Source organism: Aulostomus chinensis, chromosome 22, assembly GCF_037954235.1.
Source record: "Aulostomus chinensis isolate RoL2024-O1b breed Wild chromosome 22, RoL_Achi_v1.0, whole genome shotgun sequence".
NCBI lineage: Eukaryota > Metazoa > Chordata > Actinopteri > Syngnathiformes > Aulostomidae > Aulostomus > Aulostomus chinensis.
In genome coordinates this window covers 10,452,236-10,467,500 of record NC_141341.1, presented here as the reverse complement: position 1 = coordinate 10,467,500, position 15,265 = coordinate 10,452,236, and the positions used below count along the sequence as shown (strand labels likewise).

Here is a 15,265-nt window from a genome sequence, read left to right as displayed (position 1 = left end):
TCTACACGGCTCAGACGGAGGTTAGGCCTCCTGACCACCGGGAACCCTTCAGCAGAGAAATATTCATCAGACGCTGCAGCTGCTGTGCGACTCTGGTGGGGTCCGGCCAACATGAAGTATTCCTTATTTTTTGCTTACCTGCGACTGTTACGTTAAGGTTACGTTGTCGGTTAGTTTTGAGTTTTGTCTCGCTCACGTTTTGATCTAGACGCCAACTTCCAACTGTCCATCGTCTCCAGTGACACACTGGGACATCTAGTGGTGAAGCTGCAGATTGCGGATCCCCTTTTCAGGTGGACACCAGGATAATTAAACTTCTCACGAGCATCAAAATAAGAGTCAAGACACAATTTTAAGCAGTGACCATCATCGCTGCATCCTGGACCTTGCGTCAACCACAACGGCGATACAGAAACACGAGAAAGCCAGAGCGTTTCTGCCACTGTAGCAGAAGAATAATGGGTGGAGCCAGAAGTAGCTGGCGTGGCAGGATGGAGGCCGTCTGGCTACCAAAGCTCTTGACATTTCTGTCGATCTATTTGAACTCATATGATTGTTCAAACACGTTGTCTCATCATGTATTATTTGGATTAATGAGCCGGGGTCCCTCATGTTCTTGTACGAAACCGCGGCTGCTGCTCTCGTTTATTAAATAGTATATTTAAACATGTCAGTCAAACAGAGGCTCATGATATGGAATTTTTAATGAAAATATTAAATATGTACTCACTCTCATCTCTGGACATTTTCATTAATTGCTCTGGAAATATGACATGGACCTTAGCAGGAAGTCTTCACTCAAACATGCACACTGTTTGCTAACCGTTTGTGATAAACGCGCGTTTACTATGAAGCAAAGCGTCTTGGAGGACTGCTCCCTTCATTTTTGTTCATCGCCGGTGAAATCGAGGCTTTATCCCTGCCTTTTCTTGATCATTTTTATTTTAGTGAGTGCTTGTTATATATCTCTGCAATTGGTATTCAACCAGAAAGAGCTTCATCAAGTTCCTGCATGGGAAATATTCCTTCTTTACTTTTATTATCTGGGCTTTTTCACTCTCACATTGAAAAAAAATAAAAATAACCCAAACATTTATACGCTGCAATCCAGAGTTTAAACTATATTTTCTTTAGGGGAGTTAAGACTTGTATAAACACCAGCCAGTTGACTGATATACCATTTATACTGTATCATTGTATTTTAAATAGAGGACTTGGCGCCGGAGAGAACGAGAGATTCTCGGGGGGGGGGGGGGGGCGCGGGTTGGTGGTGTTGACAGTTGGAGGTGGGAAATAAAAAAGTGAAGAGAGATAGAGTCACTTTGATAACTGAGAAAGATGGAGGGCAATTTTTAGTGATGGTGAAAACAAGAGGAAGACTGATGAAATTTCATGAACAAAGAGAAAGACAGCTGGACGCTGACATAAGGAGAAATAAACAGAGGAGCAAAACTATCCCGATGGACACCTGGCAGGGAGCAGAGCAGCTGTTCACTCCACCTCCGCTCACTTGATAGCAGCACGGCCGTCTTTTCTTGGACTTTGAGCTGACTATTCTGGAGTTATGGCCTTCATTTATATTCCAGTAAGAAACTGCATTGGTATATGTAGTTTTTTTGTTTTTTTTTTAATAAACTAATAGCTGTGCTAGTCGCTAGTATGTTTTTTTTTTCTTGAATTAATTGTACACAAGTGTGTCTGCTGTGATATTAGAGGATGATTATGTCACACATTAAGCTAAATAAAGGCATCACAGTGAAATTTAAACACGATGCTGACAAGGATGCAGAAATACATCATAAACCCTTCGACAATTTGGATAATTCCTTTTTATTTGGCGCTATCTCTTCCTTGGCTTGTGTTTTTAGGTACACGAATTTTGTTGGCGGGCTTACAGGAAACTGACAATTGTTTACTTTCAAACATCTAATAGCAGTGAAAGTGGAAATAATCTTAAAACAAGAATGCGGTTGTTCTTTCTTGTCCTCTCCAATGAAGAAAAATGTCAAATTTGCAGGGTTAAAAACAAAACGCTGACTAACCCTCGAACTGGCATTATTACAGAAGATCTTAATTGAAGCGCAATAAATGCATCACGCGATAATGCAACCTGATAGACGAAAAAAACAACAGAATCGACGCGCAGCTTGAGGTTCCTTCGTTTCCTACCGTTCTGAGAGACCGCAACGTCTCCGCCAGTGTGTGTTGAGTTTGGCCCAAGTCAGACTCTCTGTGGTCATTAACTGTCATCAACTATTTGGATTTCAATTTTTACTCATTTCCCTACTGATGTGATTTCTTTTCAGTACCATTCATTTCACCTGGCACATGTAAAAAAATAAATACATTTTTTTTAAAAAAGGATGACAAGTTGATTCGAACCATTCTCAGGTTTTCTAGGAATAGATTATGGCTGCAATACAGCGAGAGGGCAGCAGCCAGGCAATTTATGAGAGAAAAGGAAGGTGATTTAAAGGTTTTGGCTTGTAGTCGTGATTCATTGTCAGAGATTTAAATTATTCTCACATTTTCAATAAGTTTAAGTGTTAAAATTCAGATTGTAATAGAGTTTCCCATGAGGTAAATTGTTCCCATAATCAACTCTGTGTCCCTTTGGATGAGACTGGATCAGTCTGGTTATGTCTGTTCCATTTGTAATAATTTGAAGGCTCATTTATAACTTGCTGTGTAATTTTCTCACGCATAATCATTTTTTTTTGGGTGGGGGTGGGGGTGGGGGTGGGGGTGGGGGGGGGGGGTTGGAAGTCCATAGAAAACTCAAAACTTTGGCAAAAAATGGCAGTTTTCAAGTTAAAATTGTATTGATTTATAACACCCGCTTCCTGGGCTTTTTGATTGAAAGGTCAGTAAAAAAAAAATCTGGTTCATTATAATAACATGCATGTTTTCCTGTGTGTGTGTGTGTGTGTGTGTGTGTGTGTGTGTGTGTGTGTGTGTGTGTGTGTGTGTGTGTGCGTTTTGTGGACAACTTTGACTGAGCCAGGGTGTAACTATTTAATATGGGAGTGATACAGATGTCCTTGTCTCACTCTTGGCAACAATGGCAAACAATTCCCTTACTGTCACTTCGGGATGTTCTAAGCGCATGTGTTCCAGAAACGACGTGTCAGATCATCTCTGCGTTTGGACTTTAGCTTCTTCTTCTTTCAACCTTTTTTTAATGAGATAAACCTCATCATTCTTTTAAGTTTTTACATTTGTTGACGTGTGAGGAGAAGCATGGATGAATCTGTTAGGTTTGGGGCGGATTCATCCACTGTGCATTTTGTGTTTGTTTCACTTGTTGAGGTATGTCCTTGTAATTTTATGTGCCCCCCCCCCCCCCCCCCCGTTTTATCGTCTTTTTTCCATGTACAAAAAGTTGAGAGCATTAAAAATGTATTTCAAATATAAACAGAAATGCAAAGCCCAGCTCGTAGCCTACAAACTGAGTGTAGAGGAGGGGAAAAAAATGTTCAGGTAGAGTGTGTGTTTATTCAAACTGTGTAAAAGGGAAAAAAAAAACAACTACAAGTGCAACAGCACTGAAAGTGGAAGCAGGACGCATCATCTTGTTGTTCACAGCTTCTTGCTATCTCTCGCTTTTTCTATCTCACATTCACACTCCTCTTGAGAACCAACCTTGCAGGGAAGCTCCTGTTTATTTGGAAGTGTCCAACCTGTCAAATCCACATGCCATGCACTGCTGTCAGACACGCACAAATGAACACATCTCATCTGTGATGGTGTTGCCTTTGCTTACTTCAGATGAGATGGAAAGTCACGAAGGTAAATGGACAGAGATGAGAAGAGAAGACACGGGAAGGGACCAGCGAGTTTTGTCCTTCACGTCAATCACTCTTTTTTTTTTTTTTGTGGAGATTCTGCAGCTAGAGAGCTTAAAAGCTGTCTCCCGCTGTACAGCTGGAGTCAGATAAATGCAAAGCATTTCGCAAAGCTTGTGCCAAAGAAGAGTGTTGCACAGACCAGCGTGTTAGGGCAACGACTGGATTGGTTGCTATGGTTATTGGTATGCGATAAGTTCCTGGATGCAAGCTGAGGTGAAATGCAGCCAAGTACCCAGGAACCTTGACTGCTTTTAAAATACTGTGTATTTAAAGTGCATTTGAGCTCTAATTTATGTGCATTTGGTATAATTGAGATGCTATTTAAAGTAATCACTGTTACAGAATTAACTGAGTTAACTTCAGTGCAAAAGTAAAAGAGAGGTCAGACTTTAAATAGCCAAACTGTCTATTTGTCAGTAATGGAGGATAAATTCTTTTTTTTTAATCCTGCCTGAGGCTAAATCAACACTTCTGCTCACTCACACATAAAAAAATCAATGTTTGGGCAGGAAAGAGGTTCTACATTTTAGGCAGTTTACAGAATGATTATGTCCCATTTTGTCAAAGAATAACATGATGAAGACAGCTGACGAGATACAGAGGGGGAAAAAAAGAGAAAGAAACATGGAGTTAAGAAGAGAGGCAAAAGAGGGCAAGGGTGCAATAAGAAGGTGGTGGCGTGAGAAAGACAGACTTTCATACATAGAAGAAGTGTATGTGGAAGGTTCTGGTTCCAGGAGTAGCAGATGCTTCTGCTCAGCGTGTAGCTGCGGCTGTAGGAGTGGTTTAGTTTGAGCATTCCTGTGGCTGTCTAGATAGTTTTGAGAGGTTACACACCACTATCTCTTCACGAGTGACACACAATGAGACACTGTTGACGAGAGCAGCGGGTAATTTTGAGGAAGACGGACAGCAAAAGGGACATTGTTAATAGCGTTTTACAAAATTGTTAACAAATACATGTCTCAGCTGAAAAGTAAGACGACCAAAGACGCAATCTCACTATCATTTACGTTAATGTATCAGACGTGACATGCAGTGAAGGGTGGGCCTTGAGTTAAGCGTGACAGAATCTAGTGACATCTAATGGTGAATATGAAGATTGCAACCCATTGCTTTTTTTTTTTTTTTTTTTAAATACACATTTGTCTCTTTTTCCGAGATTTTAGTTAAGCGTACGGTGGCTTGCGAGATCAAACAAAACACAACAATTTTCAGTTCTAGTTACCATGCACGATTGAATTATGTCTTGATTGATACCACTTGAACAATGCGACACTTTCTTTGCATATCGAACATGGTGCCTTTGATCTGACACTCCAACCAAACTGAGAAAATACACTCTTGATTAAAATGTAACCTTTTTCACGCTCTTGTGAGGCATTCATCCTAGCCACTCTTATTCGCCTGTCGATTGAACAGGAAACGATCAACTTAAGTCCAATCTAAATATACACAGCGCCCTCTTTTGGAGACAACTTAAACAGCAGGAGTTATGTTTTCCTTTGAGAAGGACTCACTGGGGTTTTACTTAGCCCATGTGTGCTCGAGCTTCTTGTTTATAGAGGATGCCCCTTAAATAAGTCATTGCTCACATAAACCTCTAAAGTTTGACAAAAGAACGACTGATTGGCTGATATATTTGTGGGGCTCTGGTACAGATGTGGGACTTCGTGGGTGGACTGAGGCACCTTTCCTCTACTCTCTGTCAGTTTGTTTTTAAACAGAGCCAGGACAGGCTGGCTCTGATTACCAGGCAGCTAGTGTCAACACTGGACCTCAGAGAGTCATTAGGAATAATGTGACGCTGCTGACTGCGTGGGCCTCTTCTCCATAAAAACAGGTGGTTCCAGGGTCACCCTTCCCCTTCTCTAAGTACCTTTCGCCCTATATACCCATTTCCTGTCGTTCTGCGGCACCCCTCCACCAGCGTACGGCAGAGGTTATCTGGGCAATTGGCGGTGATTAGCTGTTGATTTGGCTCTCCCTGTTCGTTTGATCAGGAACGGGACCGAGGGCGCAGCTGTGGAACGGCCGTCACTAAAATTGGGTGAGGAGAACCAGAGGGAGAGGGAGGAGGGGTAGGAAGAGGTAGATGAGAAGGAGGTAGGGTTGAAAGGAAGAAGAGGAGGAGGAGGAAAGAGTTGGGGTTTAAGAACCTCCAGAGTCCTTTGCTTTCTTGGCAGTTTGAGTTATGGATTCGGGCTTCTGGCAGAGAAAATGTAAAATGCTTTGTCCCTGTTATTCCAGGTGTAGAGGAAGAAAAAAGAAATCCCTCTCTTTCTCCCTTTCAACCTTTCATCCAACAACCCAACCCAAGAAGAAAAATGCGGGTGCCGCTTAATCGCTGCTTGGTGAAATGGGTTATAAAGTCTGCTTTGCCCGACAGTCTTTCAGGGCTGGGTTGCCTTTGTTGGCCCGGTTGGATATTCTGGCAGCACAGATCTTTGGCTTGGATGGGGCGAGTGTTGAGGTTGGAGTTGGCCCGGTGCCTCAACCTGCCTGGTAAGGCCAAGGAATTTTTCTCACAGAAGTGGCTGTTCTATCCCTACGACCCTCCATCCATCCACTCCTAGCCAGGCAAGTAAGAAGGCCTCTCACTATCTGGGGGTCCAGCCAACAATCCCCTCTCCATTGCTTTGGCCTCTTCTCTACACCCATATATCAGGATTATGGCTGCAGAGAAACCAGCATCCAGCCAGTTGAATAAAACAAAGATTAAGCGCTCACCGAATCCACTTAATTAGTCGTTCAACAGCTCTCTGCATGTAACTCCAACCACTGTGGGAACGCACACTTGCTCAGTCTTTACTGTTGCCCTTAGTGACCACAACCAGTGCTTAAAGAAGGTGTTTGACCACAAGAGGAATCCCACACTTTTTACCTCAAACAATTGTTGTACATACAGTACAGTGTATGTAATTATGATGAACCTCATATTGGCCATTTAAGGTTGTATGTCCAGGGTTGTAAAACTGATAGAATTCATATCTGTATAAATTTGTAGATATGGAAGTGCCGGCATAATGCCTCCACAGAGTTTGATTGTGATCGGACCCTACTGTTGCTAAGATGTATAATTCTACAATACTGTACTACTTTCACAATTTTCTTCACTGTTATTTATGTATTTTAATTGGAGGCAATAATTCGGAATTAGCCCTAACATTAGAAACTGAAACTCCTTTGTCTCTGAGCAGGAGCGGTGAACTTTGGGAGGCTGGAAGGCCTTGATGAGGGTTGTGCCAGGATCTTGGCAGTGAAAAATTACAGTTCATAACAGAAGGTTACAACCTCGGTAAAAGCCTTTTTTTTTTGGCATCTTCCAGACAGTGTGCAACAGCCTACAGCTGCTACGACATGGCCTGTTTTCAAGAATGCATCAGATCGGCGGCGGCATGTTTGCTTTTGAGATAGTGGTGAACCAGGATGGCAAGCTCTTCACTTTAGTATGTGTGACGCAACACTCCTTAAAATCAGCCTCACTCGCCGTTCAACAGTACACACATTCTTGAAAGACCAGACAAATCCTCGATACTGATAAGGAAACGCTTAGACAGCTCATGTGCTAAAACTCCCTAAAACATTTCACTCTCTTAAAATACCGTGCAGTATTTAGCGAGTGTTTAGGTTGAGTCTTCCTCAGAGACCTGGCAGCCCAGGAGGCACTGGTGCTAGAAGGATGCTGGGCATTTGGGGAAAAGAAAAAAAAAAACCTAAGGGGGACCCCGGGTGCTGCAGACTGCAAAACAGTTGCATGACCTTTTCTAGAATGCTGCCACCCACTTGCCACTGAAACGCAGTATGGCTAATTAAAGTTTCAGTGGCATTGGATTTTCACTGGCACAGCACACCTCGGGCAACCTTGGGGGCTCTTAGACAGGCAATACACTCAGAGGGGAGGGAGAGATGGAAGATATGAGAAAAAAGAGAGAGGGAGAGAGCAGGGAGGGGGACAAGGACTAGAGGACAGCGGGGCAGATCCCAGCAATAAAGGACACTGTTAGTCGCTCTTCATGACACACAGTGGAAAAAAAACCCTATATATTAGAATGCAAATCTACACAACCATGAACACTCTCGGGGTATTTTGCATAAACATGATTTTTTTCCCCCCTATCCAAATAGTTATGCTCAAAACATTCAAGATCATACGGGATTAGAGATGAAATTGAAAATGTCCTGTACTATGTAGAGCCCAGTGAATGTGAGAGCTATGTTAGAGATGCTTTGTCAAAATGCAGAGTGCTTTTCAAACCTTACTGGTCTGCCTTTCCGGCTAATGGAATTTTGATGGGTCAGTATCAAGAATAAATGCATGACTTATGACATGGCTACTGGGAGCATTACCAAATATACTGGACAGCGTGTTCCCGTCTCCGAAGGATCATTGAATAATTGGCCACGTTTGACCAGAACATTTCTGGAAATATGGCCAAGAAAAGGTTATGCAACCAGACAGACTTGCTCATGGCCTGTATTTCACAATCTGCTGGCCTTGTCTCCATTAATGATCTTGACCCCCTTGTCACCATTTTAGATGTGAAAGGGCCTAATGGAGCCGAACAAAGCTGCTTTAGTGTGTGCGTGTCTTAGTGTGTGTGTGTGTGTGAGTGAGTGAATGAATGTGTGTGTGTGTGCGAGAGAGAGAGAGAGAGAGAGAGAGAGAGAGAGAGAGAGAGAGAGAGAGAGAGAGAGAGAGAGACCCAGAGAAAGAAAGCCACTGTGATTGTGTGTTACAGCTTGATGAGGTCTTGGTCTGTGATTCCTGGGGGAGGTGGTCCAATCTAAGCTTTATTAGGCTTTATTGAGCTGTAAGCTGGCAGGTGTGTGTGTGTGTGTGTGTGTGTGTGTGTGTGTGTGTGTGTGTGTGTGTGTGTGTGTGTGTGTGTCTGTGTCTGTGTGTGTGCGTGCATGTGTGTGTGGTTGTATTTGTTTTCTATCAGTAACATTTAGAAGAACCTCATAACTACATTTGAGTGTGTCCCTAAAATCTGCTACAAATAGCAGGTAGCAGTTTAATGGGGTGTGTAAGCTAACCTGTGCATGTGGACGCCTCCCAAACACAAAAGCTGTTTCGTTTGATTTGCAAGTGTTTCACTTACGTCCTACATGTAGAAAGAGCGGGGCCTCACGGCGATGTTGAAAACAGTGCAGTTAAAAGTTGGTTGTCTCTTAATACCTTTCGCTGTGCCAGTGTCTCACTCTTAGAACGGCCATGAAACACAGTTGTTATTACAAAATATATCATAAGACAATGTTTGGATGTTGGCTGTAGAGAGAATCATCCTGCGCCTCTGCCCATGCCCTCGGCTCCACAGAGCAACTCACAACGTTAGAGTTCTGGTTCGCTTTCCACAAAGCATCACTCTGGATCATAGCTGACACTCACCTTTTCTTTCTTTTTAAAAAAATTTGGTTAACAAAACTAGTCCAAAGCCTTTCAGCTCTTTATCACATTCATAAACCATACACCTCTGTGACATATAAGGTTCTTTCTCATCAGAATATAAACACCAGCGGCTGCCATCTGTGGGCGGCATGGCTCAGGGGTAGAGTGGCCGTCTAGCAACCGAAGGGTCGCTGGTTCGATCCTTGACCCCGGTGACCATGTCGAAGTGTCCTTGGGCAAGATACTGGACCCATAATTGCTCCTGATGAGTAGGTTGGCACTTCTCATGGCAGCCTCCACCATCAGTGTGTGAGTGTGTGTGTGTGTGAATGGGTGAATGCGATGACACTGTAAAGCGCTTTGAGTGCCGCTCAGGTAGAAAGGCGCTATATAAATTGAGTCCATTTACCATCTGTGAATGTCATCCTGTTTCACTCCACAAGGCAAATATTGGCCAATACAACATACAGTGGCATTCCAAGTTGATACAGACAAAAACTGAGCAAACAGTTGTGACATCAGCACAAGTGGAAAAAAAATAAAATTGATTGTGGGGGCTGGAATTTGTCTGCTGTTTAAGTGCACAGGGTTACACTAAAATGTTCCCAATATTTTGACCAACCCGGGTATATAATAATATATTACAACGCAGCTGAAATCTACAGATAATTTTGTTGTTTTTTACAAAAGGAGTACAGTAGATGTTTAGTAGCTTGTCATGTATTAGCTTTATGGTTTGATGCCCGTGAATAACAACTAAAATGAATGTTCCACTGTTCCCCCTCCCCGTCTGAGTAGAACATCCTCTCTGCAAATGTGTGTCTTGTGTCTCCAGTCTGTCAGCCTGTTATTTAGTGATTTACTGAAATGGGATCTTGTCACGGTAATCTCTCTATTCAGCTTGTCACTGGGCTTGTATGGACCGTTGCCTCAGCAACCAAAGTTTTTCTTTTTAAAGAAACATCTCAATCACTTTCAACTCCAAATCATTTTGCCATTAGATACTTTGAAAGACGACAGTTTAAAGTGCCTCATTATCTTCAGAATGGATTTGGCTCTCTGCCCATGATGCCATTATTGCAATTATTTACGATATCAACTGTCTGACAGAACATTAACATGGAAACGTTCCCACATGAAGTTGCAGACAACATGACTTTCACATCTGACATTAACAACTGTATTTAAGTGGAACAGTTCCTGGTACTTACGGTTGGCAGAGCTTGATGAGGTCCTGGTCGGTGGTCCCGGGTGGCAGGCCTCGGATGTACAGGTTGGTCTTACTCAGCTGCTCCGCCCCTCCCTGGCTGCAGCTGTTGGTGCTGGGGCTGGGAGGAGCCATGGGATGGGGGGGTGGAGCATAGGGCTGCTGAGAAGAGGAAGAGAGAAGAGATGTAACAAAAACTACTGCAGCTACTTGTTTTCATTCACACTTCCTATATATACCTAATACCTAAAATAATGCAATATAATTCAAATATAACCCGCATAAGCTATAGGTCTTGTGCTTCTTTTGCAAGACGTCAGGATATTTACATTACATTTCAACCCAAAACCTTTCCCTAACCCAAACCAAGTGTTTTTTGTTATAAGTTATGTTTTTTTGCACAGAAACTGTGCAGAACTTTTAAGAAGATATCATATAAATGTTCCATGAGTAGTGTGAAAACTTAAAAGCAAAGACTGCAAAATAATATATAGGAGGGATAAGAAAAAAAAATATATTTTTGAAATAACAGACACAATCAGTTCTATACAGAAAACATGACCCAGCAGGTTTATATTTGTCTTAGCTGATGCAGACAAGCATGGAAAAAGTAAGCCCCTCCGTCCTTGGGTGAAAAGAAAAATAGTGCATAAAGAAAACAAAACAAATCAAGACATATTGAATTAAGTTTTCATCATGGCCTGACAAACACATAATCAATCGGGCAAAGAAATGGAGACATGAGATTCAAATTCTTAGTTTTTTGTTGTTTGTTTGTTTTTTTTGTGAAAAGGAAATTGTGAAAAGACTCCCTCTGCTTCTCATTCTCCTCGTGATTGGCTTTTGTTTCGCTCTTTAGTCTTTCCATCACGTTTACTTATTTTTGTAGAACATATAGTGATGAATTGGATATGAGATGAAAGTTGTTTGTCAGAACGCCAGCCTTATAGATGATACTCTGAAATGAAGGTTCATAAGGCTTTCCAGCAGCTTATGAACGTTTTAAATGATGGCAACTTCCTGCTTACTATTCATACCCTCAAAACCAATCTCATTACACTGTAAAACAATTTACACCTCTGAGGGTGTGATATCTTGATGCAGTAATCCTCTCCAGACTATTTTATAAACATCCCAACGTGAACGTCTCTTTACGGTATAATCTCCATCTTCTAAAAATGTATTCAAAAATGTATTGAATAGGCTGTTCCCTCCCGTGCTTTTTTCACCCACTGCTTTTCCTCTCCTGCTCTCCTCATGCGCCTGTTGTGCTGTTAGTGTAGATTTATGGTATAGGAGTCAGGGCCCCCTGCTCACAGCCCATTTATATCTCTATTGCAGGGACACTGCACATAGTGACAGAACGAGAGAGAGAGAGAGAGAGAGAGAGAGAGAGAGCGAGAGAGTTGAGACCCTGTGGGCATGAGCGGAAAGAGACAAAGACGGAGAGAGAGAGAGAGAGAGGGAGAGAGACATTGGATGAGAGCGAGCGAGGAGGGAGGGGAGAGAAGGAGAGAGACGCCGCAATAAAGGAAGTGAGTGATGGATGGAAGAGAGGAGAGAAAAATGGTCCGGGAGAGCGAGGGACATGACTAAATACCACCACCAGCTCCAGTTAACCATGTTAACCCCTTATCCTCCCCAGAGAGAACCTCAAGACCTCATAGCCTGCCATAAACATACACACAAACACACACACACACACACACACACACACACACACACACACACACACAAACACACACACACACACACTCACAGACTTAAACACGTGCATAAACACACCATTAGCCCCCCGTTCTGCCCCACACGTTGGCAGTGGCTGCCGGAGCATGGCTGATTTGATGCGCTATTTTAAGCGTGTGTGCCATGCCAGCGTGTCGCCTCCAACCCCTCAAACAAAGAGCCGGGGTCCGTGGAGCGTGAAGAGGGGAGCCACGTCCGTCAATGGATGGCCAATTACCATGCTGAGCTAAGTGGAACTGATGGGCAGCCACTCACTGTGCTGGACACACACACACACACACACACACACACATTGGGTGTTGCGTGCGCACACACACACATGTCAAGTGATAACACAGAGACTCGTTTTTCTCATATAGAAGCCAGAACTCTCATGCACAGAGAACTCTAGAGGCATCATCAAATCACCTGAATGATCTCCTGATGCAGGTCTACGTACCTCTCAGCGTCTCCACATCTGCACACATCTGGTTCATCATATGTAAACCTACCGTTCTTAATTACATTTGTATTCAAGAAAGATTCCTCCTCTATTTCTTATTCTTATTTCTTTTGAAAATTACACCTGCGAGTCCTTGGGCTTGTACAGTATGGACCGTTGTTTTTGTTTTTTTTAAAGAAGAAACATGTGGTGCCTCAGTTCTTCAGTTCTGAATTCCACACGCAAGTGTAAACAAAACCACGAAAATTCTACCTCTCATTCAGAGACATTGATTGAAAACACTTCATCCACGATGAGAAGAAAAATGCTCAAGAAAATGAATGTTTCGATTATGTATACACATATAGTTCTATTCAAAGCAATTTTACAGCATAAAAAATAAACAGTAACTTAGAACAATGTTCATCTTCAAGTACTGAATATAAGCCATCTTTCAATCCTCCATAGTTCTGAAACAATTCAGTCGGTACCATAAAAGTCTGGAACCCATGCAGCCCTGTTAAGGTCGAGTTTCGTTAGGAACAAGAACACTTGGTTTGGTCGAGGTTTTGGGTCCAATAAACACTTCTGTTTACGCTCACGTATGTGGGAGACACATCTACAATTGACAGAGGACAGACACATCCTGGCGTGAGAAAGCTCTGTGCAGACGGTGAGGAAATTGTTGCTAAAAAAGGACATGTCCGCTCGCTAGTATAGCTATTTTTATAGTCTGATTGATAAAACGGTCAAACCAAACTCTTTTCTTGTCATTTATTAAAAAAAAGCAGTCATGCAACTACAGTTATCAACTGAAATGTGACATTGTTTTGCAGCCCTATGCTTTAGTAACCTTTGGTAGTCATAAAAAAGTGAACTCAGTGTTCAGTCATTCACATTTCCATGCTGCGGCGGTAGTACAGAGGAATCTTAATCTCTGGACTGCTCCATGGGAGTAACTCTCCCACTCAAAGTCAGTGGAACGTGCACAGCTGCAGTTCAAGCCCCGACTTTAAGGCTTTCACCTCCTGTCCCCCTCCCCTCGCCTCTTCGTTTTAGCTTTCCCTCGTCCGTTGTAGCTTATATTATACACGTAGTACTCAGCACACAGTGTGACACGTACAAATTCACCAGCACAAACAGCAGACTCTGCACAAAGTTGCTGTCAGCACTGAAGGTTAATTGAAAGCCTCTCTCTCATTCTCACGCTTTCTTTCTTTGTTTTAGCCCTTCAGTAATACACACAGCCCTCCTCCTCCTCCTCCTCCTCCTCCTCCTCCTCCTCCTCCTCCTCCCTGGGCTCCAGGCTTGGCTTGCATCCTGGGCTTTGGAATTCATGTGTCCCACCCTATTGATTTGCTTTCATTTTTTAAGGTCAAGAAGATGAAATCTTACACAATGAGGCATGGAGGGTCAAAATCAGCCCATTACTTACAGTGTTGGGCCAAGAGGCAGAGAGCAAGGTTATCAAAGGTGAAAAAAAAAAGGCCGGAAGAGACCCCCCCGACACACGCCCCTTGGATGAATAATGGAATGGGTGCAACGTGTTCTTGAGGGATTGCATGTGTCATGTCTATGCATTACAGAGGGATCATTTGTACATGGATAGTTTTATTCTCTACAAGCTCGCAGCATTCCCTCCTGTAGCTACACAGGAGGGTGCAGTGAGTCGGTGTCATGAGGAGGAGAAGCCAGGGCTCTGTTCAACATGGGTGACCACAGTTAGGTGCTGGAACATTATTCAGCTGTTGTTTGCGGTTGGTACGATATTAGCTTGAAGTTAAATATACATGGCTGGCTTTTTCCAGATGCTGAAGTCACACAGACGTGCTGCGGCAGTGACAAGAAAACAAAACTGTGAGCGCAAGGTACTTAAACAGTAAAATACACTTTTTGGGTGAAGTATCCCTTTAAGCGTTTCGCCAGGCAGTTAGCATTTCCTGTTCTTGGACGTTGCTTTTTTCAAGCAATATGGTGCATCATGATGATTTGGGCCATGGAAGATGGCGAGCTAACTTGCTCAAATCACACTCATTGCAACTTTATGTTTTTTTTGGTGTATTGCTAAACACACTGCCACTGTGAAGAGATGGAAGGTTTATTTCACAACTAAAATTTCAGGTACATAGCCTGTCGAAAGAGAGAAAAATAAAGAAAGCAAACGAGTAATCCTGGGAAACATTAAGGTGGCGGAGGTATGATGATGATGATGATGATGATGATGATGATGATGAGGAGGAGGAGGAGGAGGGTCGAGGTGAAGCCAAAAATTTGAAGCAAGAACACCCAAAAGTACTTGGCATGGCGAGCGCTCAAGGGAATGTCCGTTGCTTGAGGATTTCTGGATTGAACTGTGAGGCTTTCATTTTATTCCAGAAAGACATTAAAGTAGTGTCCACTCCATGTGTGAACGGCGTATGTAGTTGTGTTGGGGGAGAGGAAACGTGACACACACTCACACACACACACACACACTCCACACAAGTATGAAAACATTTCCTTCGTTTTGTCTGATATCAAATTCTGCCTTGGCTTCCTGCGGCCCCACTGGAGGTTCCTAACTGAGCTTGTTTCTAGTTCCGAATGATTCCCTGCCTGCTGTTTATCCTCATCCCGTCACACTGCTGGATCTGACTCCTCGTATATATATC

General features: G+C 42.9%; 1 protein-coding gene across 4 annotated transcripts in view; it reads right to left on the bottom strand.

Moving 5' to 3' along the window:
• LOC147240719 (RNA-binding motif, single-stranded-interacting protein 3) overlaps positions 1-15,265 on the bottom strand; it is a 287,130-nt gene that overhangs the window by 156,594 nt on the left and 115,271 nt on the right. For all 4 annotated transcript variants that reach the window (XM_086194098.1, XM_086194100.1, XM_086194099.1 and 1 more), the window contains one exon: positions 10,452-10,609. In XM_086194098.1, the coding sequence (XP_086050224.1) occupies positions 10,452-10,609 (158 nt within the window). The remainder of the gene's footprint in view (positions 1-10,451; positions 10,610-15,265) is intronic.